The 26,357-nt window shown below is 41.4% G+C and overlaps 3 protein-coding genes across 10 annotated transcripts in view; 2 read left to right on the top strand and 1 right to left on the bottom strand.

Moving 5' to 3' along the window:
- The window catches only part of LOC121077484 (fibronectin type-III domain-containing protein 3a-like), a 45,927-nt gene extending 33,043 nt beyond the window's left edge, over nucleotides 1-12,884 (top strand). For all 4 annotated transcript variants that reach the window (XM_040572756.1, XM_040572755.1, XM_040572757.1 and 1 more), the window contains exons 11-27: nucleotides 639-777; nucleotides 1,820-1,873; nucleotides 2,553-2,674; nucleotides 2,758-2,932; nucleotides 3,176-3,262; nucleotides 3,485-3,623; nucleotides 4,152-4,220; nucleotides 4,466-4,584; nucleotides 4,684-4,789; nucleotides 5,422-5,597; nucleotides 6,157-6,270; nucleotides 6,847-6,996; nucleotides 7,350-7,630; nucleotides 8,323-8,535; nucleotides 8,876-9,042; nucleotides 9,245-9,366; nucleotides 10,285-12,884. In XM_040572756.1, coding sequence (XP_040428690.1) covers nucleotides 639-777; nucleotides 1,820-1,873; nucleotides 2,553-2,674; nucleotides 2,758-2,932; nucleotides 3,176-3,262; nucleotides 3,485-3,623; nucleotides 4,152-4,220; nucleotides 4,466-4,584; nucleotides 4,684-4,789; nucleotides 5,422-5,597; nucleotides 6,157-6,270; nucleotides 6,847-6,996; nucleotides 7,350-7,630; nucleotides 8,323-8,535; nucleotides 8,876-9,042; nucleotides 9,245-9,366; nucleotides 10,285-10,602 — 2,551 coding nt within the window. In that variant the 3' untranslated portion in view covers nucleotides 10,603-12,884. The remainder of the gene's footprint in view (nucleotides 1-638; nucleotides 778-1,819; nucleotides 1,874-2,552; nucleotides 2,675-2,757; nucleotides 2,933-3,175; nucleotides 3,263-3,484; nucleotides 3,624-4,151; nucleotides 4,221-4,465; nucleotides 4,585-4,683; nucleotides 4,790-5,421; nucleotides 5,598-6,156; nucleotides 6,271-6,846; nucleotides 6,997-7,349; nucleotides 7,631-8,322; nucleotides 8,536-8,875; nucleotides 9,043-9,244; nucleotides 9,367-10,284) is intronic.
- Nucleotides 12,885-17,412: 4,528 nt separating this feature from the next.
- On the top strand, nucleotides 17,413-21,081 carry TAF9B (TATA-box binding protein associated factor 9b). 2 transcript variants are annotated; one of them, XM_040572760.1, is made up of 7 exons: nucleotides 17,413-17,587; nucleotides 18,008-18,089; nucleotides 18,184-18,320; nucleotides 18,392-18,526; nucleotides 19,000-19,081; nucleotides 19,650-19,763; nucleotides 19,909-21,081. In XM_040572760.1, exons 2-7 carry the CDS (start codon nucleotides 18,011-18,013, stop codon nucleotides 20,073-20,075), a joined length of 714 nt encoding a protein of 237 aa, XP_040428694.1. In that variant the 5' UTR covers nucleotides 17,413-17,587; nucleotides 18,008-18,010; the 3' UTR covers nucleotides 20,076-21,081. The 2 variants fall into 2 exon arrangements, with proteins under 2 accessions (XP_040428694.1, XP_040428693.1); XM_040572759.1 differs by lacking the exon at nucleotides 17,413-17,587 and adding an exon at nucleotides 17,776-17,928.
- The window catches only part of KIF4A (kinesin family member 4A), a 24,690-nt gene continuing 19,130 nt past the window's right edge, over nucleotides 20,798-26,357 (bottom strand). For 3 of the 4 annotated variants that reach the window (XM_040572750.1, XM_040572753.1, XM_040572752.1), the window contains 5 exons: nucleotides 26,099-26,221; nucleotides 23,591-25,447; nucleotides 22,209-22,275; nucleotides 21,340-21,433; nucleotides 20,798-21,009 (listed from right to left, as the gene is read on the bottom strand). In XM_040572750.1, coding sequence (XP_040428684.1) covers nucleotides 25,262-25,447; nucleotides 26,099-26,221 — 309 coding nt within the window. In that variant the 3' untranslated portion in view covers nucleotides 20,798-21,009; nucleotides 21,340-21,433; nucleotides 22,209-22,275; nucleotides 23,591-25,261. The remainder of the gene's footprint in view (nucleotides 21,010-21,339; nucleotides 21,434-22,208; nucleotides 22,276-23,590; nucleotides 25,448-26,098; nucleotides 26,222-26,357) is intronic. The other variant, XM_040572751.1, reaches the window with a different exon arrangement.

Raw genomic sequence — 26,357 nt, 5'->3', positions numbered from 1 at the left:
CACTTGCTGTAGTTTTCATCATGCCTCCCATGTGTATTTCATCACTAAAATATCTCCACTGTGACAGAGTAAAATGCAGTCTGCCCTCTCACTGTGATGATGAGAAAAGAACGCTTGTGTGAATGATCTTGGTCATGTTTCTAGGAGGCCAGAGGCCTACAGACGTCTAAATAGACTTGTTTTTTTGTCAAGAGACGTGCAGATTGGCACATTGTTTCTGTCAAAATACGAACAATAGAAAGGATTCTTCACTAGTTACTAGTTCAAAATAACTGTAAATTAAGGATAAATTAAGGCTCCGTGTGGTAAGTGTCCACATGCGAGCTCCATCACACTGTTCTGTCAGTATATACCTGTGTCCCTGTATGGTCAGTAGCATTTCTGATGGGAACATCAGTTCCTGGAACCTGGAGTAAGATCATAAACTCAGACTTGGCTTTTTCATTCTTGACTGACAAGGCATGATATTATTGTCTTTTGGAATCAGTGTCTTTGGGTACTTTTTTCCAATAGCATGGGCATTCTGGTTTTGTTGCTGTAACCACAATATGCAATTAAGTAAATTTCTCAAGCTGACAAGTTTTTCCTCAAATTTTCAGTTGCTAATGCAGTAACGTAATTAATTGTTCTTTGTTCAGAGTTTCAGCAACCAGCAGTTCGATAAAAGAATCCGTTTCAGAATTAGTGAGCTTCACTACAGAAAGTTGTGAGCCAGATTGTCCAGCTGCCCCAAAGCTAATTAACAGAACCAAAAACAGCCTGAGTTTGCAGTGGAAGGTAAGTAGACTAATGTATTCATATATGGCATGTTTACATTAGCTCTGTCAATAATTGTGGATTTTAGGTGTTAGCTTTTCAGTTGCTTGGTTAAGACTGAAGGCTGAAATCATGATCACTTCTTCCTATTTCCTTTACTGCTTCCTTATTTTTTTGCATATCACTTTAGTATGATAGAATTTGTAGCAGGTCTCTCTAAGTATGAACGGTAGTTCAATACGAAAGTTTTATTCTTAGATGGCAACATAAGAAAGGATAGAGAATTGACATTTTTGCATGGAGTTCCTGGATAGATATGACAACAGAATTCGGGAATTATAATCTTAGTTACTCAAACCAACTCATAGTGAATATCTTTGTCTAGTTTGTACCTTAACTTTTCAATCTGATTTTTTGAATATATACATTATAATCTGTGAAGATTTGGTAACTATATTTTATTGTCATTTCATGTTTTTCTTATGACTATGCTTATACCTGGGAAGAATGGTTTATAACTGAATAACATCAGTTAAATTATTTGTACCTATACTCAGGAAGGATAGAAAGTTCCCATTTGTGTGTCATAGAAAACAAAAATGTGCTTGTCTGAATGCTTACGTTGCTCAAACAGGCAGTTGGCAAACACACAGCATGAGGATGTAAAGAAAAACTTTAAGACTATCTTCATTGTTCAGAAAATGAAACTGCTTATAAGTTCATATTATAAACTATCAAAATTAACATAGTGTAGCAGTTTGGAGGGCCACCAGGAACAAGGAATTGAAATAGCTGCTAGTGCTTACCCTGTCTAGCTCACTTTACTGAATACGTGTGTCTGTGCCCACAACAGAGTTCCAGGTTATCAGAAGTATCTTTGTGGAAAAAGAGGGCTATATGCCTATTGCAGATTCCTTTCAGCTGTACACTAAACAGTTATGTTTTAAAAGGCAGTTGGAATATATATGTTCAATTATTAAAATGCTTTGTTTTAGCATGCAATATATATGTGTGAAGTTCCATCATTTGATTTTAACTTTTTCCATTGTTTCTTTATTTTCAGTCCTCAAATGACAATGGTTCCAAAATAACTAATTTTCTTTTAGAATGGGATGAGGTAAGCCCTTTTCTAGTGGAAAAAAAAAAGTCATAATGACATCTCTAGGCCAATTATACCTAAAAATACTTTCTGTTTAGGTACATCCACTATTTTGGTGCAACTGTCGAGACAGTTTTAAAGTGACTAGCCAATTAAAAAGCTTAAATCAAATTACCAGTATTGCAGCAATTCAAGTAGATAATCCTTTCAGATCCTCTGAGAGGGTAGTGCGAAGCTTCCTCATTTGGTTCTTGTCATTCAGAGTATTAATTCCTATGCTTTGTTTAAATGGCTGAGTGTTTGGCTTGTATCTTCAGTAGCTGTCATAAATACCACTCAAATTTTGAACTTATTACAGAAATGTATTCCAAAGTGATTAAAAAATTCAAGTGTGTTTTGTTTTCAATTGCAGTTTTATTTATGACCATTTTGTCACAACTCCAGCACTAAAAAATCATCACATCTCAATCAACACGTTGTTTTATTATCTGGAATACTCAGGATTGCTATCAGGCATACTCAGTATGACCCTGGTGACATTAGTTTTTTACATTTTAAAGGCTTCCAATTTTTTTTAATTGTTATTAAATTTGTGAAACAAAATTTAGGAAAAGTTAGAGGTGAAGAAACTGACCTTAGCAGAGAGCATACAGTCTCAGTGCAAAAAGTTGCTCAGGTTGTTCTCACTTTTTTAAAGGGGAAGAACGGACCCTTCAAAGAATGCTACTACGGGCATCTGAAGCAGTATAAACTTACCAAACTCTCTCCTTCTACAAAATACTCACTTAGACTAGCTGCTAAAAACGATATTGGAATGAGGTAATGAACGCAATTTATAATATCATTCATTTTCTCTGCAGCTACATCTGCTGTCATTAACTTTCTAAAAAATATTTTTCCAGTGGGTTTAGCGAGACAGTGACATACTACACAGCAGGAATTGTCCCACCACCCCCAGCACCCCCAGTGCTCGTTGAAGCAGGAGTGACCTGGCTGTCATTGAAGTGGAGCCCACCTAGTGGGGTGTCTTCAGATGACTCTCTCACTTACAGTTTAGACATGGAGGAAGAAGGTTCCGTAAGTGCTGGTTTTTAGTACGTCAGTAAAAGCTTGATATGCAGTAGTGCATAAATAAAAATTTAACCCTATATGTTACTTCTAAATAAAATGATGCAAAATAGTGCAACAGTTGGCAAGTACTGCATGTATTTATGAAACAAAGATGAAGTTCCAGCTAAAAAAAAAAGTCTAATATTTTTTTTTTTGTTTTCTCATGGAAAATTAGTGTCTGCATTTGTTCATTTTTTTCCTCCTTTACAGGGTTATGGTTTCCAACCACAGTACAATGGAGATGAACTCTCATGCACTTTAAGAAATCTTAGGAGAAGTACATCCTATAAGTTTAGGGTTTGTACTATATTTTATTTCTAATTTAATTATGACTGTATGCGTTTCAGGGGGTTTAGCATTTCTGTGTAGCTAAGATACTTTTTGTGGAGCCCGGAGAAATTAACCTGCAATTCTCGTGTGTTTGGTTTTGTTTGCGTGGAAGAATTTTGTAAATCAGCTAGCTGTGTATTACCTGTCATAAAATCAATTGCTTATATGTTCTCTTCATTCCTGAAACAGCTCTTTGCCTACAACAGTGAAGGAAAAAGTAGTCCTAGTGAGGTAGTAGAACACAGCACCAATCCTGACAAACCTGGACCACCGAGTAAACCAACTGTAAAGGGAAAGATCCATTCGCACAGTGTGAAAGTTGCATGGGGTAGGTTACCTTTTGTTAGTGCTGTATTTGAGTGCTTCGCATACATTTGTGTACGTGCAGTCACTCAATAACACAGATCAAAAAACAGAGGCAAGCTCATAGGCTAATTATTTGTCTCTGTAGAGAATGTTATTGAAGGAGAAATATATAGCATTAAAAAAATGCACCTTGCTCTGGTTTTGGGGCTGTAATCAGCAGCATTCATTTTAGACACACTTTAATAGCATGTTCACCAATTTACTGTGATGCTTAAACAATTTTAACGTACTCTTAAAAGTTTACCTCTGAAATTGGCAGTATTTTCTTGGTTACATTTCTTCCTCACATAATCATGATTAATAATAGAAAAAATATTGTTCTGGAAAATGTATTGTGAGAGTATGTGTTCACGTTTTCTGTTTGAATTGAGTTTTCTACGTGAATGAATTCTGTAACAGATGAAAATGTTCTCTGAAAACAGATGATAGCAAATTAATGCATTGTCTTTAAATCTTCAGTAATTTATTTCAAGATGCTGTTTTCTTTCAGAACCACCCAAAGATAATGGAGGATCAGACATTTCTAAATACTTTTTGGAAATCTCAGAAGCATTAATTGGTAAGCCATTATCATTAAGTACTAATTCAACTTGGGTTACTAATTCAGCTTGTGATTCACTACTCCTTGCTCTAGTAATTACTGTTCTTTTTTTATGTCTGTTTTTGTTGTATGTGTTCTTTGTGTAACTGATACTTCAAATTGGATTTTGTGGCTTGATTATCTTCATAAGTAATTGTGTGAGAGTTTTCAAGGTTTATTTTTGCAAAAACTTTGAAGTATAAAATATTTTCTTTTTACCCCAGGGAGTAAATGGGATACCATATACAGTGGTTCCCAGAGAGAGCACACATGTGATCATCTCAAGCCTGGTACTTCATACAGATTGAGAGTTTATTGTGTCAGTAAAGGTGGCGAAAGCCAGGTGAGAAAAATTAGAAAAAATTTGGTTCTGAAAGTCATTTAATTCTGTTTAGTGAAATGTTTTGTGTTTTCATGCTAAAACCATATGTATTACTGCTAGGCTTCTGATGTTATGACTGTTACAACATCAGCTGTTCCTCCTGGACCGTGTCATGCTCCGTGCCTGGCAGGCAAAGCTAAGCCCAAGGAAATCACTTTACAGTGGGGTAAGCTCCAGCGTTTCCGAGCAAAATATTTTTCTCATTTTTAAATGTCAGGACAAACATTAAAAATCTGTAGAACTCTTTAAAATGTATACTTATATGTTTAAGTATTTTAATATAAAAAGAATGTAAATTATATAGCCCATGTTACTATTTTCATTTAAAAAAAATGAAACAAAGCATGCTAACCAGCTAAGATTTGGTGATACATATATGTGTAACGATATGGAGAAAGTTAAACAGAAACAAAGGTCTTGAGGAAAGCTTGCTGACTGACTACCTTGTTACTGATGTGTTATGGGCAATTTAAGAATCACCCCTCTTTTTTTTTTAATTTTTATCTTAGTGAAGAAAATAAACAGTAATGAAGATACATTGTTTTTTGAAGGAAATGCATGAAAAATATATGAAAGAACCTGATAAAGGCTATCTTAGAATAATATAACAGTATCGGGGAGGGAGGGGGGGAGCATCATGAAGTGTTTCTGCTCAGATATGATAAATGCCTGCACTGGGATTGTGTGATTTTTAGAATTCATCTGGCTTGACGTGCAGCTTGAGAAGGCTAATTATAAACAAGCTAAAGGAAAAGGTGGCTTGTGAAATGAATAGAAAAATCCCTTTTTATTTTGTAGGCCCACCACCTGTCGATGGAGGTTCCGACATAACAGAATACATCGTAGAGATGGCAAACTCAGAACAAGATGAGCGCAGACAAGTGTATCAGGGTCCAGCATCGGAATATGCAGTGAACAATCTACTTCCTGGGAGAACATACTGCTTCTGGATACGAGCAGCAAACAAAGTTGGGGTAACCACTCTGCTAATGAGAGCGGATATTTTTATGCAAGGGATAGTGATGGGTTTTTTTTGTGGCTTGTTATATTTTCATTGAAGGAGCAGGATTTCTCATGCGGATTCACTGAGATAGGGCTGAAGGAGGGACAGTTAGTGTCGACTTTTGCAGATTGGTGGTGTGAGAATAGCATTGTGTAGAGAGGTGCGGTCAAACAATGCCACGTTTGAATAAGGTTAGGTTAGGAAAAATGTTGGTTGCATAAAAGTCTTTCTGAAGCATTACCATTGCTTGTGGAAGCAAAATCCTGACTACAGGGAAAGGAGGAGCTACAAGACTATAGGAGAGTGTGAGTTAGTGGGAGGATCACAGAAATCCTGTAGGCATGGGGCCAGTTCATAGAGTAAACTCCCTGAAAGGAATTTCAAATGGTGCTAGGAAACTAAGCATTGAAATCTTCTATTTGCTTCCTTATCAAGTTAAAAATAAGTTGTTTTCTTTGGCTTGTGCACTTGCACATCAGTTTTTGCTTTACTACTGTTGCTAAATTCATGCAGTTGTTTCTTTTTTTCAGTTTGGTCCTCACTCGGACAAAGCAGAAATCTCTACCGCTCCCGGGCCTCCTGATCAATGCTGCAAACCCGTAATAACTTGTAAAAATGCAACTTCTGTTATAGTTTCATGGGAGGTAAGTTTTAATGTTTTTCAGTAATACACAAATTAATATTTGGCTTTTAGAATCATAGTAACACAGGTGTAACATACAAAAATGGAAGAAATGACAAAGGTACGGGTGTAATATTTTAAACATCTCTTTATAGAGCCATACGTTGTTTGCGTAGATTTTGTCCACTACCAGTTTCCATCTTAAATGAATAAATGGAGTGCCATTTAAATTCTCCTCGTGGTATGGTAACTAGTGTTATGCTTTTAATACATGGAAACCTTTTAAAAAGTCAACCTTAAAGTCATTTTGTTGAATATTGCTGAAAGTTTGAGTTTAAATTTCCAGTGTGGTTGTAAGAAATCGTGCAGTAGGCTACAGCAATAGCAGCTTCAGGCGTATGGGTACGTTGTACTGGCGTTGGTTTTAATGGTAGCAAAGAGCCCGAGTATCGTATCTGAGAAGTAAGTTTGTTCTCTAAAAAGAACTGGTTTTCAACCCCAGTGCTTCTGTTTTGATGTCTTTGTGTGGTGTAATGAGAGATCTTGTATGTTGAACATGTATGTGTGTGCAATAGTTAAGATAATTTGTCACTTTCAGAGTCCGGCATGCAATGGTGCAGAAATCAGTGAATACAGACTGGACTGGGGTCAGGTGGAAGGATCAATGCATGTCATTTACACTGGCCCTTGCCAGAGCTATGAAGTAAAGGGTCTCACACCTGCAACCACGTATTACTGCAGAGTACAGGTATGAAAAGCCTTTTATTATGTGTTACTAAACAAATGAGGAAGCACATATAGTTTGCAGAAAAAAAATCAGAGATGACAACTACATGCTGTCACTTACTAAGACAATATTGCTTTAAAAAATCACTCTCCCTTTCCCTTCTCCCCAAGTCCCTCCTAACTGCATGTATCTAAAAATGAGGTTTAGGTCAAGTGTTTTATTAAATAGCAGACATTTTGCCATGTTTACGTGTTGCTTGGGAAATTTCCCATGCTCTTCCAAGTTCCTTTTAATGACATGCAAAAGAAAGCATGATAGATATGGCTGATTAGAAAGAAGTGGATTCAGTAAACAACACGTAGTCTCTCTTTCAGGCTGTGAATATCTCTGGAGTTGGGTTGTTTGGTGAGACTGGTGTGGTGACAACCCCTGCATCAGTGCCTGCAGCAGTGTCAGTACTGCATTTACTTGAGGAAGATCAAATGGAAATTTCTCTTCCTTTATCAACGTGCCTTGCAATTCAATGGGAAGAACCGTGTTGTCATGGGTCAGAGATCACTGGATATAATATAGAATATGGGGAGAAGCAGCTTGTAACTGTTGGAAGAAATACAAGCCATGTTCTTGAGAATCTGCTGCCTGATACTCTGTACAGGTAATAATTATTTTATTCTGAAACCGTGTTTGCAGAACCTGCAGTCACTAGCTTTGAAGGTAGTGTTTTTAAACTTTATAGCAATTTCATTCAGCTTACAGAATATTTGCTTGATTCACTCTACAACTCTGAAAAGATAAAATTGGCATATCCTGATCTAAACCATGAAGTTCAGCAGCAGGAGTTGAGATTGTTGCGTTAAGATTCATTCCATCTCAAAGCAAAGGCTTTATTCTAAATTTTCTGGGTTTATAACTTTTTATTTAGAAGCAGTGCATACAGTGGTATGATCAGTATCTCACAAAAAAGAGGATGTGTGTGTGGATAATAGTAGAGTAGTTGTTCTTGTATTGCATGCTTGGGTTTGACTAAATCTGAGTTCAGATTATGGATCTTTGGTGTCAGCAGGAGGCAAACGGTACAAGTAAATGGGATCTTAGAGCACCTGGGCGCTTGCTCACTGCGCAGAATAAACCTGAACAATTCTGAGAAACACTGAAGTTTCATTGTGCTGAAAACAATGTAATTATTTTGACCTGTTTTGAAATAGATAATTTGTATAGTTAATTTTTGACTGCATTTTAATTGCTTTATTGTTTGCAGTCATATTCTTTACAAACTTTAACTCTATCCTCATTAGTATTTTTCATGGCCTCAGTAAATTAACCATATCGCTCTTCTCCCACTTCTAGAATTAGAATACAGGCCATAAACAGCTTTGGAGTTGGTCCTTTCAGTCATTCCATTAAAGCCAAAACGAAACCACTACCTCCTGACCCTCCTCATCTTGAATGTGTGGTCTTCAGCTACCAGAGCCTTAAACTGAAATGGGGTGAAGGTCCTAGCAGAGCTTTAATTACCAACCCTACACAATTCAACTTGCAGATGGAGGACAGGTTTGGCAGGTGAGATAATCAGAACACCAAAGATGCTACACTTGCATTAAAACTTCATGTTAAGACCGTTTTAAGTATTCTCACCTCTGTTTGCACCAGTAAGTTATTTGGGCATCCCAAAGTTTGCCACTTAGTGTGCGTTTTTGCATCCCATCTTTCGACCAGAAGTGCTGTTAATAGCTGTTACACTAGTATTTACTTGTAAATAGTAGATATAGTATTTTCACTACTTTTTTACTAAAGTTAGATAGAAAAATATTCACCAACCTCACTTATGATATCGATGTACAAATTTGTAGTTACTGAGTAATTCTAATTCGTATATATTCTGTTTTGTTTTGTTTTCCAGGTTTGTTACTGTTTATAGCGGTCCTTGTCATACATACAAGGTGCAGAGACTCAGTGAATCCACTACGTACTATTTTAAAATCCAGGCATATAATGATGCCGGAGAGGGAGAGTTTTCTGAAGTTTACGCTTTCACTACAACTAAGTCTCCACCCGCATCTCTTAAAGGTGAGCTTACCCTGCTCTAGAAACCTCTGCAAGCCATGTTTGTAGTAAGTAGAATGCTAAAACCTGACTCTTCTCCCAGTGAGACCTCTCCGTTTTCATTGTGGGACTGAACAGAAGCTGGCGATCTTACGTAGAGATTTTCTACATTGGTAGAGACCATTATTCTCTTTGTCTAAAATAACAAGAAATCACTTTTTTCTAGCACCCAAAGCAAATCAGCTGGAAGAAAACACTTACGAAGTCACATGGGAACCTTTACAGCCGATGAAAGGAGATTCCATTGTTTACATCCTTCAGCTTGCTGCTGGGAGAGAGTTCGATCAGGTACTTGTTATTTAACAAAATGAACTTGAGGCATTTTACTTAAGGAAAAAAAATTCCTCTAAGGATTGTTTTGATTTTTTTCTTAACCAAATGTAAATAAGTTATTCCCAAGTACATTGCAGATACTGTCTCCTTTGTTTAGCTCACTTCGGAGATCTGTTCAAAGGACAGCTTTTGCCTGTCTTCATGCTAGTTGTGCATTTTTAATCACACCCACAGGAGGATGTCACTACAGACTGTAAGTTCAGGCAAATACAGGTGGGCAGCCTTTTCAGAGTGTTGTTCTTAAGACTAACTTATTTACACAATTGTATGTTTTCTTCAGTTTGTCCTTTTCATTAGCAGGCAAATTTCTGCTGCTTCTACTCTTTCTTTCAAGTAGAAGCACTTAATTGGAAATAATCTATAAGGCACACATCATAATGTTTCAGTTTTGTTTTGGCCCTTTGGCTTGTACTGTAGAAGAAAATGACTACAAAGGCAGGCTTGAGAGTCATTGGGAGAGTTGCTTGGGGGTTTAACACTGTTTTACTCAATTTTCTCGGCACTTCCCTTGGCTCTTTGGATTCTTAAACCATACAGTCTGTGGCATCACTGTCTTTGTTAGTAGTGGACATCGCTTGCCCCACATTTGCAGGGGAATTATACAGACCTATAGTTCTGCAGAACTATATATATTTTTTTTCTGAGTTTTGAAATCCAGGTCTGTCAGTGTGGAGCACTGTAAGAAGCTTTGGAAAATGAATCTTAAATTCTTCAGAAATAAAAGCTGAGATTTCATTAAGTTGGCTTGGGGAGAGAGACTTCAGGCCACATCCAGTGTCGCCTGTGTTTGTAAAGCGGAATGGGAAGTATAACTTAATGTTTGTGAGATGAATCCCATTTAAAGTGGTTTCTTTTTCTTCTTCTTCTGCCTAGGTATACAAGGGACCAGAGACTTCCTTCCGTCTCACAAGCCTGCAGACAAACTGTGAATATCGGATCAGAGTCTGCGCTGGCCGTCAGTCCCAAGACTCTACTGGATCCCAAGAACTGTATGGACCTTACAGTCCCAGTACAGTATTCTCATCTCAGAAACAGGAGCTGGTTCCGCAGTGTGCTGATTTGACAACAGAGCTGGCAGAGAGTAAGAAGACGTTGCGTGAAGAGCGCTTCATTGCTATCGTTCTTCTTTGTGGGTTTGCAGTGGTTGCTATTTTATTTGCTGTTGTTATTCAGTACTTTGTAATCAAGTAGACGAGAGCTTATTCAGTACTCAGCTTTTTGTACAGAAGCTATTTCGGGTATTTATGGTTAGTTCTAATTAAAATCCTAGGTGGGGATGTATAGATACATGCATTTCCACTTTTGCTGCTGGCTAACAGTGAGGCTGGGTTGGCAGATCCTTTCCAAATACTGAACACAGATTTCTTGTAGAAAGGGTAATCCTGGGTCCTCTGTAATCAGGGTTAGCTGTTAATAAAACAGCAAAAACTGCCTTATCATGCACACGGGTGCGTGTGCACATTCTTCCTCTCTCCGAATTCAAGTGGGGCCTTTGGCCATTTAGGGAGAGAAGGCGTTACTAGAGCAAGTCCTTTTCAAGTACAACTAGACCAGTGGTAGTCGATCAGCAATGTTTAATCAGGTATCGTTGTAGTTTGGTATACATGAAATACAGCAGCACAAATGCTTAAGCTTAGAGCAGTACTGTATTGCAAGACATTACTAGAGCATACCACATTTAATATACTGTAGAAGGAAAGCAGAATATTGACTTTGACTTAGCGATATTACTACTTTACAGTTATTTTAATGTTTTGGATTCAGTAATAATCATTTCAAGCGTTAAAGTAGAGGGTGCCAGCATTTTTAGAATTTTAATCAAAATGCTAGACAAAATGTTAGCAGGATGTAATGTACATACTGCAATTGCATTCGTATGTAACGTTGCAGAAAAGGCCCCTTTTGTATTGTACATTTCTGAATGAAATGCTTTCTGCTGTTGGTGAGCAGTTGTTGGCCCAATCCACATTTCACTCTCAGTGCCTGAGAGAAAAGTAATTTCCTGTGCTTCTGATTAAATCTTTGCAGTGTTTTCAGAAAAGCACAGGTATTGTCTTTAAGGAGAAAGAGTGCATTTATGATAAATGTTACACTATTTGGCTCAAACTGAGCAAATGTTTTTGTACTATTATTAACCTAAAAATAAAAGTTCAAACTGCTTTTGGATGCCCTTCTATCTTAATCTGAATTATCAAATTGTACATGAAAGAACTCTTTTTAGATAACATTTGTACAATGTTTTAAATGACTTGCTATCCCAGTGGTAGCAGCTTCACATTCCATTGTTTTCTAGATGGGAATGTTCAGCCTGCTATGAACTTTTCTGAAACGCGTCATGTTTGTCTGGGGGGTATTTTTTTGTGGACACTGTGCACTACATATGACTATTCTTGTTAAATCTGCTTACGAGTATCTAAAGGCGAGCCTGACGGGTCTCTTCTTTTTATCAAAGATTTTGAAAGCTGGAACTCGCAAGTTTAGAAAAAGTTTCAGAATGGGTCTTCCTGATAGCATTGAAAAATGCCCTAGAAAGGCAGATTTAGAGTTATTTTTGCAAAGACTACGGCTACACTATATACATCAGAGCGATGCACCTGTACGTGGAATGTTGGATGTGCTAGTGCTACAGGCTAAGTATTTCCAGTAATTAATCACTTTAAGGGTCTTTCTCCTATGGCAGTTGATGAATAATGTTGCGTTATAGTTTGAGGCATTGTGTTGTATTTCAGATGTGGAAAACCTAAATTATGACATAGTATCGCTTAATACTCTTAAAAGTAGATTTATGGTGCAATCTGAAATTAATCTTTTCAAAATGTACTCTTCATTTTGTACTCTATTTATTTGATTAAAAGTCCTGGAAAATGTATGTTTGAATGTATTGTTCTACTTGTAGCAGAACTTTAAGTTAATCATTTATTATATCATAGAAATCTCTCCCTCCACTGTTCGAAAGAGTTTTATACAGATATTAGTGTCTTTAGTTTGCAGAAGGGTTTACAATCTGTCTTTCTCTTCATAGTCTACTTTTAGTAAATAAGACTGCCTTCAGCAAATCTCTATTGCCAAAGGGTTACTTCTTTAACTCTTAGAACGAAGTTTGTAGAGATTTATTTGGCAATACTTTTTCTGATAATTTTAAAAGATAAATTAGAATTGCAAAGTAAATACTAACAAGTCATGACTCCTAAAAAGTAAAATAAAGTTCCTCTGTAATTGCCACAAAATATGTGTGTTTCCAGGAAATATACTGGGAAGCCTGCCGTAATACCGATTTTACATCAGCTATTATCCATTCCAGAACGATATACCCTAGTGGCATTAATGTATTAGGTATCTTCATTTTTCTTGTATTGTAATTTTGAGGTATCTCAAACTTATGTTAAAGTTGCCATGCATTGTATTACTAAATTGTAACTATCAAATAGATAATATATTTAATACAGCCAATAAATAATACAAATGTATTCAAATTTGACTACCGGGTCGCGTGTTTTTGTGGATTTTAACTTTATTCAGGACCAGTCATTCGTATAGCGTGTAATTTAAGCTGAAGAAACGTGTTTAGCGTGGTTACTGAGTATCACGAAGAGCTGTCTTTAAAGCAATAATTCTGGATGAAAAGTTGTTTGAAGTGCACAACTTAAACCTGTCTGGTTGCCTGTGTTTTCGTCTGCGGATGAGGAAGGTGTGCCAGGCAGGTGTCCCAGAGGGTTTTGACGACTTGAAAATCAGGGAAAGATGCACACCCCTACCACCCGTGCCCCCAGTCTGCTGCACCTCTGGGGAAGAAAACTGGCTGCTATTTCTCAAACCATTACTTTTTTTCTTTTTTTTCCTCTTTACATTGGACGAGGAAGAGGACACCAGGTGCCAGCCAGGCAGGCATTTTCATGCAGAGCAGGAACATGCAGATTTGCTTCTTTTGTCCAACTATTTTTGTCCAAACTGCAGTGGATTTATCACTGCTTAGATTTCGTCACATGCCATGAAGGGTGCATAGACACCTGTTCCTTAAAGAATAGCTTTATCCTGCCTTCAGGACTCGGCGAGAGACGGTGCAGTGGTGTTTGCTGAGTGCAGAACCGGGCCTCTCAATGACGTGATTGCAGCCGGTGGTGCTGCCCTGCTTCTGTGAGCCTGCGGCACTAAATCCTGACCAAACGATCAGTTCAGTCCCTTGCAGGCTGTTCTTCCTCTGCGGCCAGTGCGGGGACGCTGACCAGAGGCCATGCTGAGCAGCAGGTGGTTGAAAACAGGCTGAGATTCAGCACTTCCAGTGGGTAACAGGAGCTCTCTGCCTTTGTAAGAAAACGACTTTCCCAGCAGGCTGTCAGCATTTTCCACCCGAGTCAGCACAATGAGGTTTTACTCCCCTTTAGAATGAAGGGGGAAGAATAGGAAACAGTGTGAACTCCATCTCTGCAGTTGTTTAAAAGCAGGTCAGGCAAACATCATCAGGTGTAGCACAGGAGTAGTTGATCAGAGGACTGGCAGGGAGGGGGCTTGCATTTCCTGCTGTTCCTTGCCCAGCTTTCCTGCATGGTCCTTCATTGCCAGCTCCGCTGCTGGTCTGTGGGCATGGCCTGCACGCACAGTCTGGCCTCTGCTACAGAGGCAATTTCTGATGAGGCTCTGCAAGGTAGGTTTTTTAGCACAATGCTGTCCTCTTGTTTCTAAGAGATGTCTGGGCACCAAACTGCCATTTCTTGAGCCCTTTTTTGTGAGGTCAGGCAGGGCTTGGGACAGCCCCTGGTGATCTAGACTCTGTGTTTGCCTGCTTTACAAACAAGGGGGAAGGTGAATGCCTTCTATCCACTGCTTCCTGCCCTTGCAGTCTCCCAAATCTCCTAAAATATTACAAACATTTCTCAGAAAATGTGTGGTGAGAAGCCAAAAAGATAGCCTTATAGCCTTCCAGTCACCACGTCCAGCATCTACCCAGATTTTAACCCCCAACACAGGTGGCAGAATGCTTAGGTTGCTCGAATTAAGCCAGTATGGGTTCTGCCAGAGCTCCCTGTCATGCAGCACAGTTTCTGAGGACATCAGTTGGAGCTGTTTGATTTCTTGTGGCTGTTTCCCATGCTGCCCGTCATGCTGTAATCCGTCTTCGTCCGTCTACACACCGACCGCTAAGGATGCTGCATGAAATATGCACCCTTCGCTCCGCTTTTCTCCTTAACCTGCAAGAAGGTGCCTGCACTTACCAGGTGGGTTAAAACTGTTCTTTGATAGGGGAAATTTAATCAGCCCTTTTGGGCCAGTTCCACAACTTTCTGTGTTTACTTAGGGCCCTTCCCACTTGAGCTCCGCCTCAGCAGATGCCACAGTGAGAAATTACTGACTGCTGTGATGAGCTTATTAAGTTAGGATGGGAAAGCCTTTATTTGAGAACACGTCTTCAAAATGAGACAATCTGACATTTAGCCCTAATTTACTTTCCACTTCAGAAGAGATCAGAGATTACGAGCTGGAAGCACCAGTGTGGGGGAGGCAAGGGGAAATGGGGCCAGTGCTAGAGAAAACAAGGGAAGACTCTGGGAAGCTGGAGGTTATCTGCTTGTGGCAGGAGAGAGCAGCGATGCTCAGCATCAGAGACACTGCAGTCATTGCTTGGTTTGACAGCAGGATGTGTCCTGCCACGCTCCTCGGAAATTCCTCCATAGCTCAGGAACTTGGCTGCTGGATGAAGTGAGTGGGGTACCCAGTACAAAATAAGCCTCTTCTCTTCCATCCTCCTTGGACTTCTACTCTTTGCAGTCTTTCTTGTCTGAAGAACTATTCAAAAGCCAGCATATTGCGGAGCCAAATACTGTGGGATTTGAGCTTAAAAGGTCAGTGCTGAACACAGTCACTGCATTATGTTGACAGAGCTTTGGTTTTAATGTTAGCAGGATTTCTGCTGCCATTTCCAAGAGGCAGTAGCACTGGCTGTTTTTTTTGTTTTGTTTTGTTTTTATCCAAGACATTTAGACACCCCAATACCTAAAAAATAAATAAGTAAAGCTGTCTGTGTGCAAAGGCTGTGCTTTGCTGCACCTTAAACACCTCTAGAAAAATCTGTCGAGAAATCCCACCACCTGACTGTTGGTGGGGATTTAAACAGCACACCCTGGGCAGAGCTATGGGCAGTGCATGGGCTGAACAATGTGTGGCTGTTGGCCCTATTGTTGGTCCCCTTCCAGCAGATCGCTCCCAGCTGGGAGACAGTCACCTCGGATGAATGTCCCCAGTTCAGCAGTGACAGACGGAGGAGCCAGCGCTCGGCCTGGCCACACCGTGACCCAGTTTCCTGTTTTGTAATGCTGAAAGAAACCTCAGTGTCTGGGCAGAGATGAACGGTGACTGCTCTTTTATTCGGCCAGCATGTGGAGCGCCCACAGCGAGCTGAACACAGGCATTCATAGCAGTGCCGGGGCCCACGTGCCCCAGAGGACTGGTGGTGAGGAGGAAGCGTTCGTGGCCAAGCAGCCCCAGTCCAGCTCAGCAGCAGATCTGTTGCAGGCAGTGGCTGCTCGGCTGCCCACACAGAAGGTATTTGTGGCTTCAGGGACAAATGTCTCCCTTGGGGAATCCTGCTCTCTGCATCTTCTCCTGGCCACAGCTTTCCGCGCTGCGAGTAGCCACAGCTCTCGATCGTGCTGCTCGGCCTGAAAAGTTGCCTCTTGTCGTAGGGCTGGCTGGGGAGCGCGGTGACAGCAGGGAGGGGAGCCCCTTGGGTCCAGAAGGGCCTCGGGCTGCTCTCTGAGGTGAACCCAGAACCCATCAGCAATACGAAGTACCTTGCTTTTCTAATGCATCGGGAATAAATGGCAGGGACAGCAGATGGCCTGATGATGCCGAGTTTTAACTTAATCCACAGCCTGTGTCTTGTCTGTTGTGGAAAAGCTCCCCTCCCCCTCTTTCCTAAAATGAGGGGAAAAAGTGGGTTTTGTTTGTTGTCTAAGGTCAGTGTCTGGAATTCATCCTTCGTTCCCTCCTAGCAGGATGTTTTTGTGTAATACACGATGACTCATGAAAGTCAAATGACTTGGACTACAATGCTACAGTACTTCCAGCCAAAGAGCTGCAGCAGCATTCTGGCCGTTTGCACGTCCAGCACTGGCGCTGGCACGTGCTAGATGCGGGTTTACAGCTCCTCGAGCCACCACGGCTGCTGTGGGGCTGCCTCTGCCCTCCTGAGAGCAAAGGGGCCCATGCCAGGCCCATCCCCTCCGCAGCAAACCCGTGGCAGAGCCCGTCCTGCTCGCACAGGGCCACGTCACGCCGTGCCTGAAGCACCCGCACCCACCGCCATGGCTGCGCTGCCGCAGCCTGCAAGCAGCTCGGGCTGACAGGCAGCTGCTTGGGCTGCGTCCAGGCTCTTTCCGAAGGGCCTTGTGCCAAAGTCCAGGCTGTGTCCGAGCAACCGCGCAGGGCGTTGCGCTTTTGGGGTCCCTGTGGGGCCACACTGGCAAGCTGCTCCCCACACCCAGCGCACGGCCGCAGCTCGGCCCCTCGCCGGTGCCAGCACGGGGACACCTGCCCTGCTGAACCCAGTACGGGGACACCTGCCCTGCTGAACCAGCGCAGCCCTCGGGATCCCACATCTGGGGCTGGCTGCTAGCCACCATTTCATTAAATACTGAGGGAGCCCAGGGCGGGTTTGAACGTTGCGTTTACATCTGTGTAGGTTGAGTTCACTGCTTCCAGGTGTTAAATATCACCCTCCGTATGGATGAGAAACAGAGAAGGAGTCTCTCTGCTGCTGGAATGTTTCGCAGTGTGTGATAGGCGTGAACCAAGTTAACAGCTGTTTATTTCTCCTTGCTCTGACAAGGGTTGGCCTCCCTTCCCCGTTATATCAGTTGGCCTGACGTGGATGTCGTTCTTTCTCCAGACCTTGCTTCATCTGGATCATGGCACCCAATGACAACACTGCTGCAACCTCTGGTATGCTGCTACTCCCCGGGTTGGCCGAAATCACATGAAACCAATTTTTTGTTGTTGTTCTCTTTTCCCTTAGAAAGCGTGAGAGGAACTTCTGACGAGACTTGCATGGAATTTATATAAAGATCCTCTGGAGCTTCTAAGCTATGAAAACAAGCTTTGAAAGCCATGAGCTATGCTGCCAGTACTCGCAGTTCCCTTTAATCCTGGGGATGAGACACTTTAACAAGTTGCTGTGAGTGAGGTAACAGCCCTGCTGCTTCATCGCCGGGCAGAAGGGGGGGGCGTTAATGAAGCCTGGGGGGCAATTCCCTGAGCTGGTCATGCTTTGGTGTATTACTTTGTTGTCACGGGTATCGTTATTTAAAAACTAAAGTTAATTTCCGCACCACTTAAAAATAAATAAATTAAAAAAAGGCTGGGTGGCAACGAGCGCCAAGGGCGCCTCACAGCCAGGCCGCGTCTCCATGGCAACTCCCGCCGGCCCCCGGTCACGTGGCCGGAAGCGGGCGGCGGGAGGGGGCGGTGGAAGCGATGGAGCCGGCCAAGATGGCGTCTCCCAAGAGCGCGCCCAAAGACGCGCAGGTACCGCGGGGCCGGGCCGGGCCGAGGGCCGAGGGCCGAGCCGTGCCGTGCCGTGCCGAGCCGTGCCTCTGTCCCGCAGGTGATGGCGCAGATCCTGAAGGACATGGGCATCACGGAGTACGAGCCGCGCGTCATCAACCAGATGCTGGAGTTCGCGTACCGTGAGCGGCGGGGCCGGGCCGGGCCGGGCCGGGGGGGGGCTGGGGGCGGCGGGCGGGGACCGGGGGGCGGCAACGAGCGGCCGTGTGCCCGCAGGGTACGTGACCACCATCCTGGAGGACGCCAAGGTGTACTCGAGCCACGCCAAGAAGCCGAGCGTGGACGCCGAGGACGTGCGGCTGGCCATCCAGTGCCGCACCGACCAGTCCTTCACCTCGCCGCCGCCCCGCGATGTAAGTGCGGCGGGCGGGCGGGCGCGGCGCGGGGCCCTGCCGGCAGCCCGGAGCTCACCGCCCGCCCTCAGTTCCTCCTAGACATCGCCAGGCAGAAGAACCAGACGCCGCTGCCGCTGATAAAGCCGTACTCCGGGCCCAGGCTGCCGCCAGACAGATACTGCCTGACAGCGCCCAACTACAGGCTTAAGTCCCTGCAGAAGAAGGTGAGGGGACGGCGAGGCTGCGCAGACCGAACGTGCGCCTTGTGTGTCGGGAGAGCTACCGGGCTCGGGTTTTTCACACCTCAGAACGACAGGTGTGTGCAAATAGGGCTTGAAACTATGTTAGTGGCCTTTGTCTCTAGGGATTTTTAAGTATTCTTACTGCTGTTTAACTTTAAAGTCTATAAAAAGTGCATCTGTGAGTCTTCTTAGGCTTAAAGCAAAATCTTCAAGTCATATATCAGCTTGGAAAAGGCAAAAGGCAGGTAAGGCATTAGTATAGATCCACGAGCCCACAAGCTCTCCAGCTCGTGTCCACGCAGTTTGAGAACGTCATGTTCAAACAAATCGTGATCTAACAAATTATTGCTGTGAAATAGGCTGTCTGTGGTCTTGTGGGAGGAACCACTTCTAACTTTCAAGTTAAGAACTGTTACTTTCTAATGTGATGTTAACTAAATATTCTCGCTTGCCAGGTGTCTTCCTCTGCAGGAAGAATAACAGTCCCTCGCCTGAGCGTCGGTGCTGTGAGCAGCAGGCCTAGCACCCCTACTTTAGGTAAGAAACAGATCACTGGGGGTTTCTTATGTTGATTTTATGAAGGGAAAAAATCTTGGGATGTTTTTAAAGCCTGCTTCAAGCACTGATAGTGTTGGGTGCCACCTGAACGTGGTGGCATTCGGCCCCTTAACTAACAGGGTAAGTTAATTTCAAAAAGATGATCGTAATCTGGTATTTGTTTATGTAACTGGCCTCTGGTTTTAGTCCTGTATTTCTGGTAATTTCTATATGTGAAGAGATTTCAGGAAACAAATGAGGTTTTTTTCTTCAATGTAAGTGCTACACAGAGCTACAAACAGGAGTAAATAAAACCCATTGTTAAAAGTTCACAGAACTGCGACCGAGCGTGAGCACTTCCCTGTTAACGTGTGCGTTTGTAGCTAGCCTTGAATGTCAGTGGTTGTGGTAAACTTGCAGTTTTGCCTGAAAAGCTGACTCCTGAATATTTTCACACAACTCCTTTGTGTTCTTATTACTTTGAAAACAGTAAGTTCTATTCTGAAAGCAGACTTAGAAGTGTGTGTTTTCCTTACTTTTATTTTGACTGAAATGTTCTAAATTTTAGGTACACCTTCAGCACAGACAGTATCTGTTTCAACAAAAGTCGGCACCCCAGTGTCGCTGACTGGTCAGAGGTTCACCGTGCAGATCCCGTCTTCGCAGACAACGGTCAAAGCAGGTAAAATGCCCGCTCCAAAACACCGCCTTCTCAGATCAGCACCCCTTTTTGTGTTTTTAGCAGAGTATTTAGGAAATTGGAAGCTTGGTGTCAGTGTAGGAAAATCATTTTTCAAGCTGTTTGTTTATTTTTTTTTAATTCACAGCCACACCAACTACACCGACAGTTCAGAATGTACTAATTAATCCTTCATTAATTGGACCAAAGAACATTCTTATTACTACAAACATGGTATCATCGCAGAATACATCTAATGAAACAAATACCCTGAAGAGGAAGCATGAAGATGATGATGACTATGATAATTTGTGAAGAGACGGTCCCGTCCCCTCCTGTTCTTCAGTGATTCATATTGAGTCTGATAGGGTTTATTTCCGAGCGTGTTGTAAAGTGTATGATAGCTTGTAAATAATCTGGTAGCATGCAGTTGGGTACAGCACGCACGAGGGAGAGAGAGATCATTGTCCTGTGGAAAGACTAAAAAGCAAGTAATCTTTTCTTCTGGTCTTTAATGGCTTTTGAACCTCAACAGCAGGGCTGAGCACTGGTCGCTGTTAGACGGGCGTGCAGTCCTCACCTCTCTTCTGTTGCCTTACTTCAAACAGAAGAGTCCGTGGTTCTGCAGACTGGCGAGGCAGTTGCTTGTAGTACTCTTCTGTGCCAAATAAAACTAATCTTTAGGAAACACTAGGTAGTGTAGAATGTGACATAGATGCTAAATTTCAAGTAAAAAAATAAAAGTTCTGTGCCAGGAGGGAAGCATCTAGGGGTACTTTCTTTTTTTCTCCCTAAAACACACTTACAGCTTCTGGCTTTTAGTTGTATGCATTATTCTCCATGTGCAGTTGTGGATGGTCTCCTAACAATAGAAATACAGATGAGAAGTAAGGAGGATTTGTCTGGAGAATACTTAGCCTGATCACCTGTATTCATTAATACATGAAAGTTGTTGGCCTTAACACCTACTAAAATACCCAGAACCCTACCTGAAGTTAGTGGAAGAGGTAAAAGCCCACCCCAACTTTTTTTTTTATTTATTTATTTCCAAAGAGTTTTCTCTCTGTCAGATGTCATTTGGTTAAGCTTCCATTTTTACATGTGAATTGAGTAAACTCACTGTCATCGTGGCATGAAGGGGGATCCGGTGAAGGGCAAATTGTTCTGAACTTGACTTCAGGTGTCTGATTTGGTGCTTCAGGTACTTGAAGATGCTTCTGTTGTGCATTGAGATCCCAGGTATGCTGTGCTAAACAAAAAATGAAGAACAAATTTAATTGTTTTTATATATATTAAATAATAAAGTGGTGTGCTTTTGTAATGATGTCTCTTGGTAAATGCTTTAATTTGTAATGCCTCTTTTCTTGACATGACTTGGGCTTGAAGAGCTGGTGTGAGAATTCTGATTGGGTTGCAAATGCAAAACCAGTTTTCCTAATAAGACCCTTAAAAGGTCACAAGTAACTGTACTGGTGTTTAAAAGGATACAAAAAAAGAATGCTAACTCTTTACAGCACTACTTTTTCATAAGTGAAGGACAACGCCCCACACCCCTTACTACCACCAGCTAACTCCTTACAGCTTTTGAGGCTGCTGAATGTATCCGTCATAATTATGTCATGATTTTTCAGTCGTTTTTGCTTGAAGAAGTGCTGAATAAAGCTTTCTTTTCACTGTGGAGAAAGGAAGAGTACATGGGTTAGTTTTCAACTTTATAGAAGGATTGAAGAAAAAAGTGTTTCAGACCCCCACCCCAATTTAGATGTGTGCGTACATTTGTGTTACACACACAAGAGGGAATATTTACTTATACAGGCACATAAGCACATTCTCAGGCACCTTATAAATATATTAGAAATATGTATGTATATACACGTTGAAATATGTATGTATATACACGTCGTATTATACACACACTCATGCAGACATCTCACATGTACATAATCTGTATTTATACACAATCTCATACTCCCTTTTTATAAAGGTATACAACATACAGCATGTAACATGACATGATGAATATATGTAATATAATATATGCATTATAAATATATGCAATATATTCTTATAAGAATAGTGTATACGAATAAAGTAATATATTTTATGTATCTGTAGATATATTCTACACACCTACTTTTTAATATAACTAACTCATCTATGCTGTTTATTTACACCTATTTTACACAACTACATCTGTAGCTTTATTCCACACACTCACTAATGCAGTCACCTTTTATAGGCATGCATTTATATTCCATATACACACCCAGTCTCAGACACCCTTTCATCTTTATGTTAGTATAAAATAATAATATATAGCACACTACATAATACTTCATTGTGTTATGAATTATATATTACATATTGTGCATATTATATTCAATAACTATATATTGTGTAATACATATGTATAGTATATAATGTATATATATTTTAAAACACACTCACCTGGTTTTCTTCACACGCATACGTATTTTTATACTCTCTCTGCAGTCTCATACACCATTTTTCATACCTACAATATAATGTATAACATATAATGTATGAGCTGTACATCAATTGTATGTGTCTATGTATATAATTATATATATACACGTATACTCAGCCATGCCCACAACTGTCTCAGTCTTGCATGTATTTTAATACATACATGTATAAAATTAGATTCTCTGAGTACCTGTATGCGAAGCACCTCTCACAAAGCTCCTTTTATATACATACATATTTAGACTCATGCTTTCTTCACACACTCACTCACCCTTTTCTTTCTTTATCTGTGTAATATGCATACTTATATATCTACTTGTAGTTTTACTCTGACACTTCTTAATATATTTTACATATATATAACCTGTATATTACACATGTAATAAATATATAATTTATATTTGATAAAAAACATACACTCTCACAGACACCTACTCACATACTTACACGTGTAGATTCTCGCTACCATGACATCTTTTTTATATATTTATTTATACCTTTTAATGTGTGATAGACTACAGGATATAGAGCCATAGTCACTCTCAAGACACCCATTCATAGCTAAATGTGAAGCACTCTAAAACACATACATATAAATAAAATTATATTCTCCTACATACACATACAGCTACCTTTTTAATGTACTTAGACGTATTTATATATATATTTATATATATATATATATATAGTTTTATACTCTCTCACACCTATGCACAGGCACCCTTTTATATTATATAATATAGTATATATTCACAATCTATATAGCATATAGAATATATATTACAATACTATTTGATATACGGAATTATATATAACATTAAAATATTTTATATATTATATATAGTATACAATACTATATACAGTATAATGTAATACGTATTGTTATATTAATATTTATAGTAATGCTCATATATGTTCACACTCTCTCACAGACACCTATGCTTTTATATGCAGATATAAATGTATAATATAATAATTAAAATAATAATATAATGTAAATTATAAGCATAAATGTATATTAGTTCTGCACACCCCCCCGGGCTGCATACCTAGGTACCCGTGTCTAGTTACAGCTGTGCTTGTACCTACAAAGCTGACACACACGCACCCAGCAGGGCTGCACCGGGGTCCCCGGGGAACACCCCAAGCACAGCCCTGCCCCGTGTGCCCTCCAGGCGAGCAGTGCCCCCACAGAGCTGCAGGGGCTGGGGCAGGAGAGGGACCTCAGCCACCCCCCAGGCTCCCTGCGCACACAGCCCACAAGCACGCGGGGGGAGCGGTGCACTCCTCTGACAGGCAGGACAAGTCTACTGAAGCCACAGGCAGTTGGTACCGTGCTTTACCTGCACAGATGTTTCCTTTGTCCCGTCTTTGTTCCAGCTCTGAGCCAGTCCTGAGTCACTCGACATCCCTGCATCAAGGATGGGAAGGCGGCTTATGGGGTGAGATGAGCACCTTTCCCCTCTTGCAAGGGCTCACAACTTACAAGCTTGTTTAAATCACTTTGAAACAAGCATCTTGAACTATCCAGGACTTTTTACCTGGAAAGTAAAGAGTCTAGCAGAGATGTCACCTAACAGCTCTCTGGTGAGCAGGCCACATACAGGCAGTTTTCACAGACAGCACTTACCTACAGCCCGAGCCTGAGCACAGCTTTACCACCAGAACACTTGCAGGGCCTGCATCATCCCGCTCGTGCTGCAAACACACCAGGGCCTGCACAGAGCCCAGCTCTGCCCTGACCCGTCATCGACAGCTACAGCAAAGGGAGAGGCATGGCGCTCACTCACTGTGATACTAACCTCGTTTAGGAGAAACCTTCCTCTTCCCCATAGATGTTTATTAAAGGCATGTCTGAACAGCTCCTGGGCTGAGAAGCCTGCTCAGCTTGCACCGGACCAGAAGCCACCTAGCCATGGTTAATACAGCACCAAGCCCAAAAAATAAACCTAAAGCACACAAAGCTCCAGGAAGGTACAGTGCTAATGCACCACTCATCCACAAGACACGGGGTAGAGCTCAGTTGTTACCATTACCAATGGTAATTCTCTCCAATATTACCAATTCTCTCCAATGCTTCCACTGGAGAAAAGGAAATTAGCATAGGAAAAGGCAAACAGTTTCACTTTTCTTCATGCTGTAAAGGAAAAGAAAGCATTACACAAATCGGGCTGCCTACTTTTTAAGATATAACAGAAAAATTCTAAAGCTGAACACAGCAACCAACAAAATAGTTCTGAAACCAATTTTAATAAGAGATACTAATCACAGAGATCCTGGAGTGGGTACCAAGAACCACGCAGGCAATAAAGAAAGACAGGGTCATTTTTTTTTTTGTTTGGCCTTTTTTTTTTTTTCCAAAGTATTTCCTTTATTAAAGCTACAAAAACGAATTAAAATTACTAAAACGTCCACATAAGGCTAGCAAGTTTCTAACTTCATCAAACAAGAATAGACCAGTGCCCTAAATGGTACAAGAACACTGGCATTTCATATCTGCTAGCTAGTTTAAGACTGCAGACAGTGCCTCCTCAGAATCAAGCACCAGCGGATCCCACATGGCAGTTTAGAACAGTTCCTCATATTGTATTGGAAGAGACAGAGCCAAGATTTCCAGTGCAAATGCAAAGTTCTTTCAAGATCATGTATTATCTGTACCCGACACATTCACAGCTCAGGGTGAGGAAGGCAGCTGTAATGAACAACCTGGATAAATCATCTGCACTCACTCCAGAAATTCCAAAGAGGAAAGTCTCACCATCATCCACGTAGAAGACATCTGCCCAAGCCCCACACATACAAATATTTACAAAGAATTGACACAATCTAGCAAGAACTAGTGTTCAACTCCCTTGGTGCTGCCTGCAGCTGTCAGGCCGGACAATGGACAAGTCTACATGTCTCCAGTGCAAGCTGTTTGCAGCAAGAGTTCCCAACACTATTTTTCCTTTAAAAAAAGTCACCCTCATCTGTGGTGTAAAGAAGTGCAGCATGACCCAGTTGTCAGTCGTGGCTCAGTCAGCTTCCTCTTTGATAGGGGTACAACCTGAGAAAAAGCTGGTGTTGCTACTTAGCATTCTCTTCTTTCTCTTCACAAACGGCAGCTGGTTCTCTTGGGACTCCTCATCCATCACAAGCACAGAAGCAGCAGTGCTGGGCTTCTTCATGAACACTTCTTGGTCTGTGATATCTTTCAGAACCTATCAGGAAAGTGAGGAAGACAATTTCGGAATTGGTCACCACCCTGAAGCCAAACAGCTTGCACTGGAGCATGGAGACAGTGCATACAGAAGTTGTCTGGCCAGCGTCAAGAATTGCTACATTTCTTGACTCGTGTCAAAATTCTGAAGGCCTGTCATGGGCTGGGCAGGATGAGACAGCATTAGGAATAGTGTGCAGAGGGTACGTATGAGGGAAGTCATTCAGTTTACCTGAGGCAAAACTCCATCTGCCAAGTCAGACTACACACTGGCATAAGACCAGCTTGGATGTGGATATTGTTTTAACCTAGTTCCTCAATTCCCAGTCTCTTTTCACTGCTGGGAGGTGCAGCAGGACTGTACGGCAATACAAGAGTCAATATGGGTGAAGTCAGCATGTTGGCTCCAATTCCTTTCACAGAAAGCCTACGTGGCAGTTTTAGTATGAAAACTTCAGAATTTAGCAGACTCAAAACTGAAATACAAGCTGACTTAACAGCTGTATTCTGTTCAGAGTTGTCTAGCACAGTTTATTTTCTTGGTTCACCACCACCCTTTAAATCCAATCACTAAACATACCGAGTGGTTCTGAACGTGTATGTACCATGAAGTTTTGTTTGTTTTTTAATAATAAAAGGCTTTAGCAAGTACCTTTGTAGTTGGGGTAATACACACAGGCTGAAAGAAGGTCTCTCCTGCAGTCACTTCAGTAGGGTCTTCTAGTTTGAAGGAACCTTCAGAGTCCCTTGTTTGGTCCTCACACACCGTGGCATCCTGAGGGACAGAGTTCTTTTGAAGCACTTTTAAAATATCTAGCCCCTCTTTTCCCACCAACAGCTGAAGAAATTCTAAGGATCTCTAAGCCACTCTCTCTCTAGTTCCAAAGTAATTCATGTTTCAGGATGCTAAG

Source organism: Cygnus olor, chromosome 13 (genome assembly GCF_009769625.2).
Source record: "Cygnus olor isolate bCygOlo1 chromosome 13, bCygOlo1.pri.v2, whole genome shotgun sequence".
In the NCBI taxonomy this organism is placed as follows: Eukaryota; Metazoa; Chordata; class Aves; order Anseriformes; family Anatidae; genus Cygnus; species Cygnus olor.
This window is presented reverse-complemented; position numbering and strand designations above follow the sequence as displayed.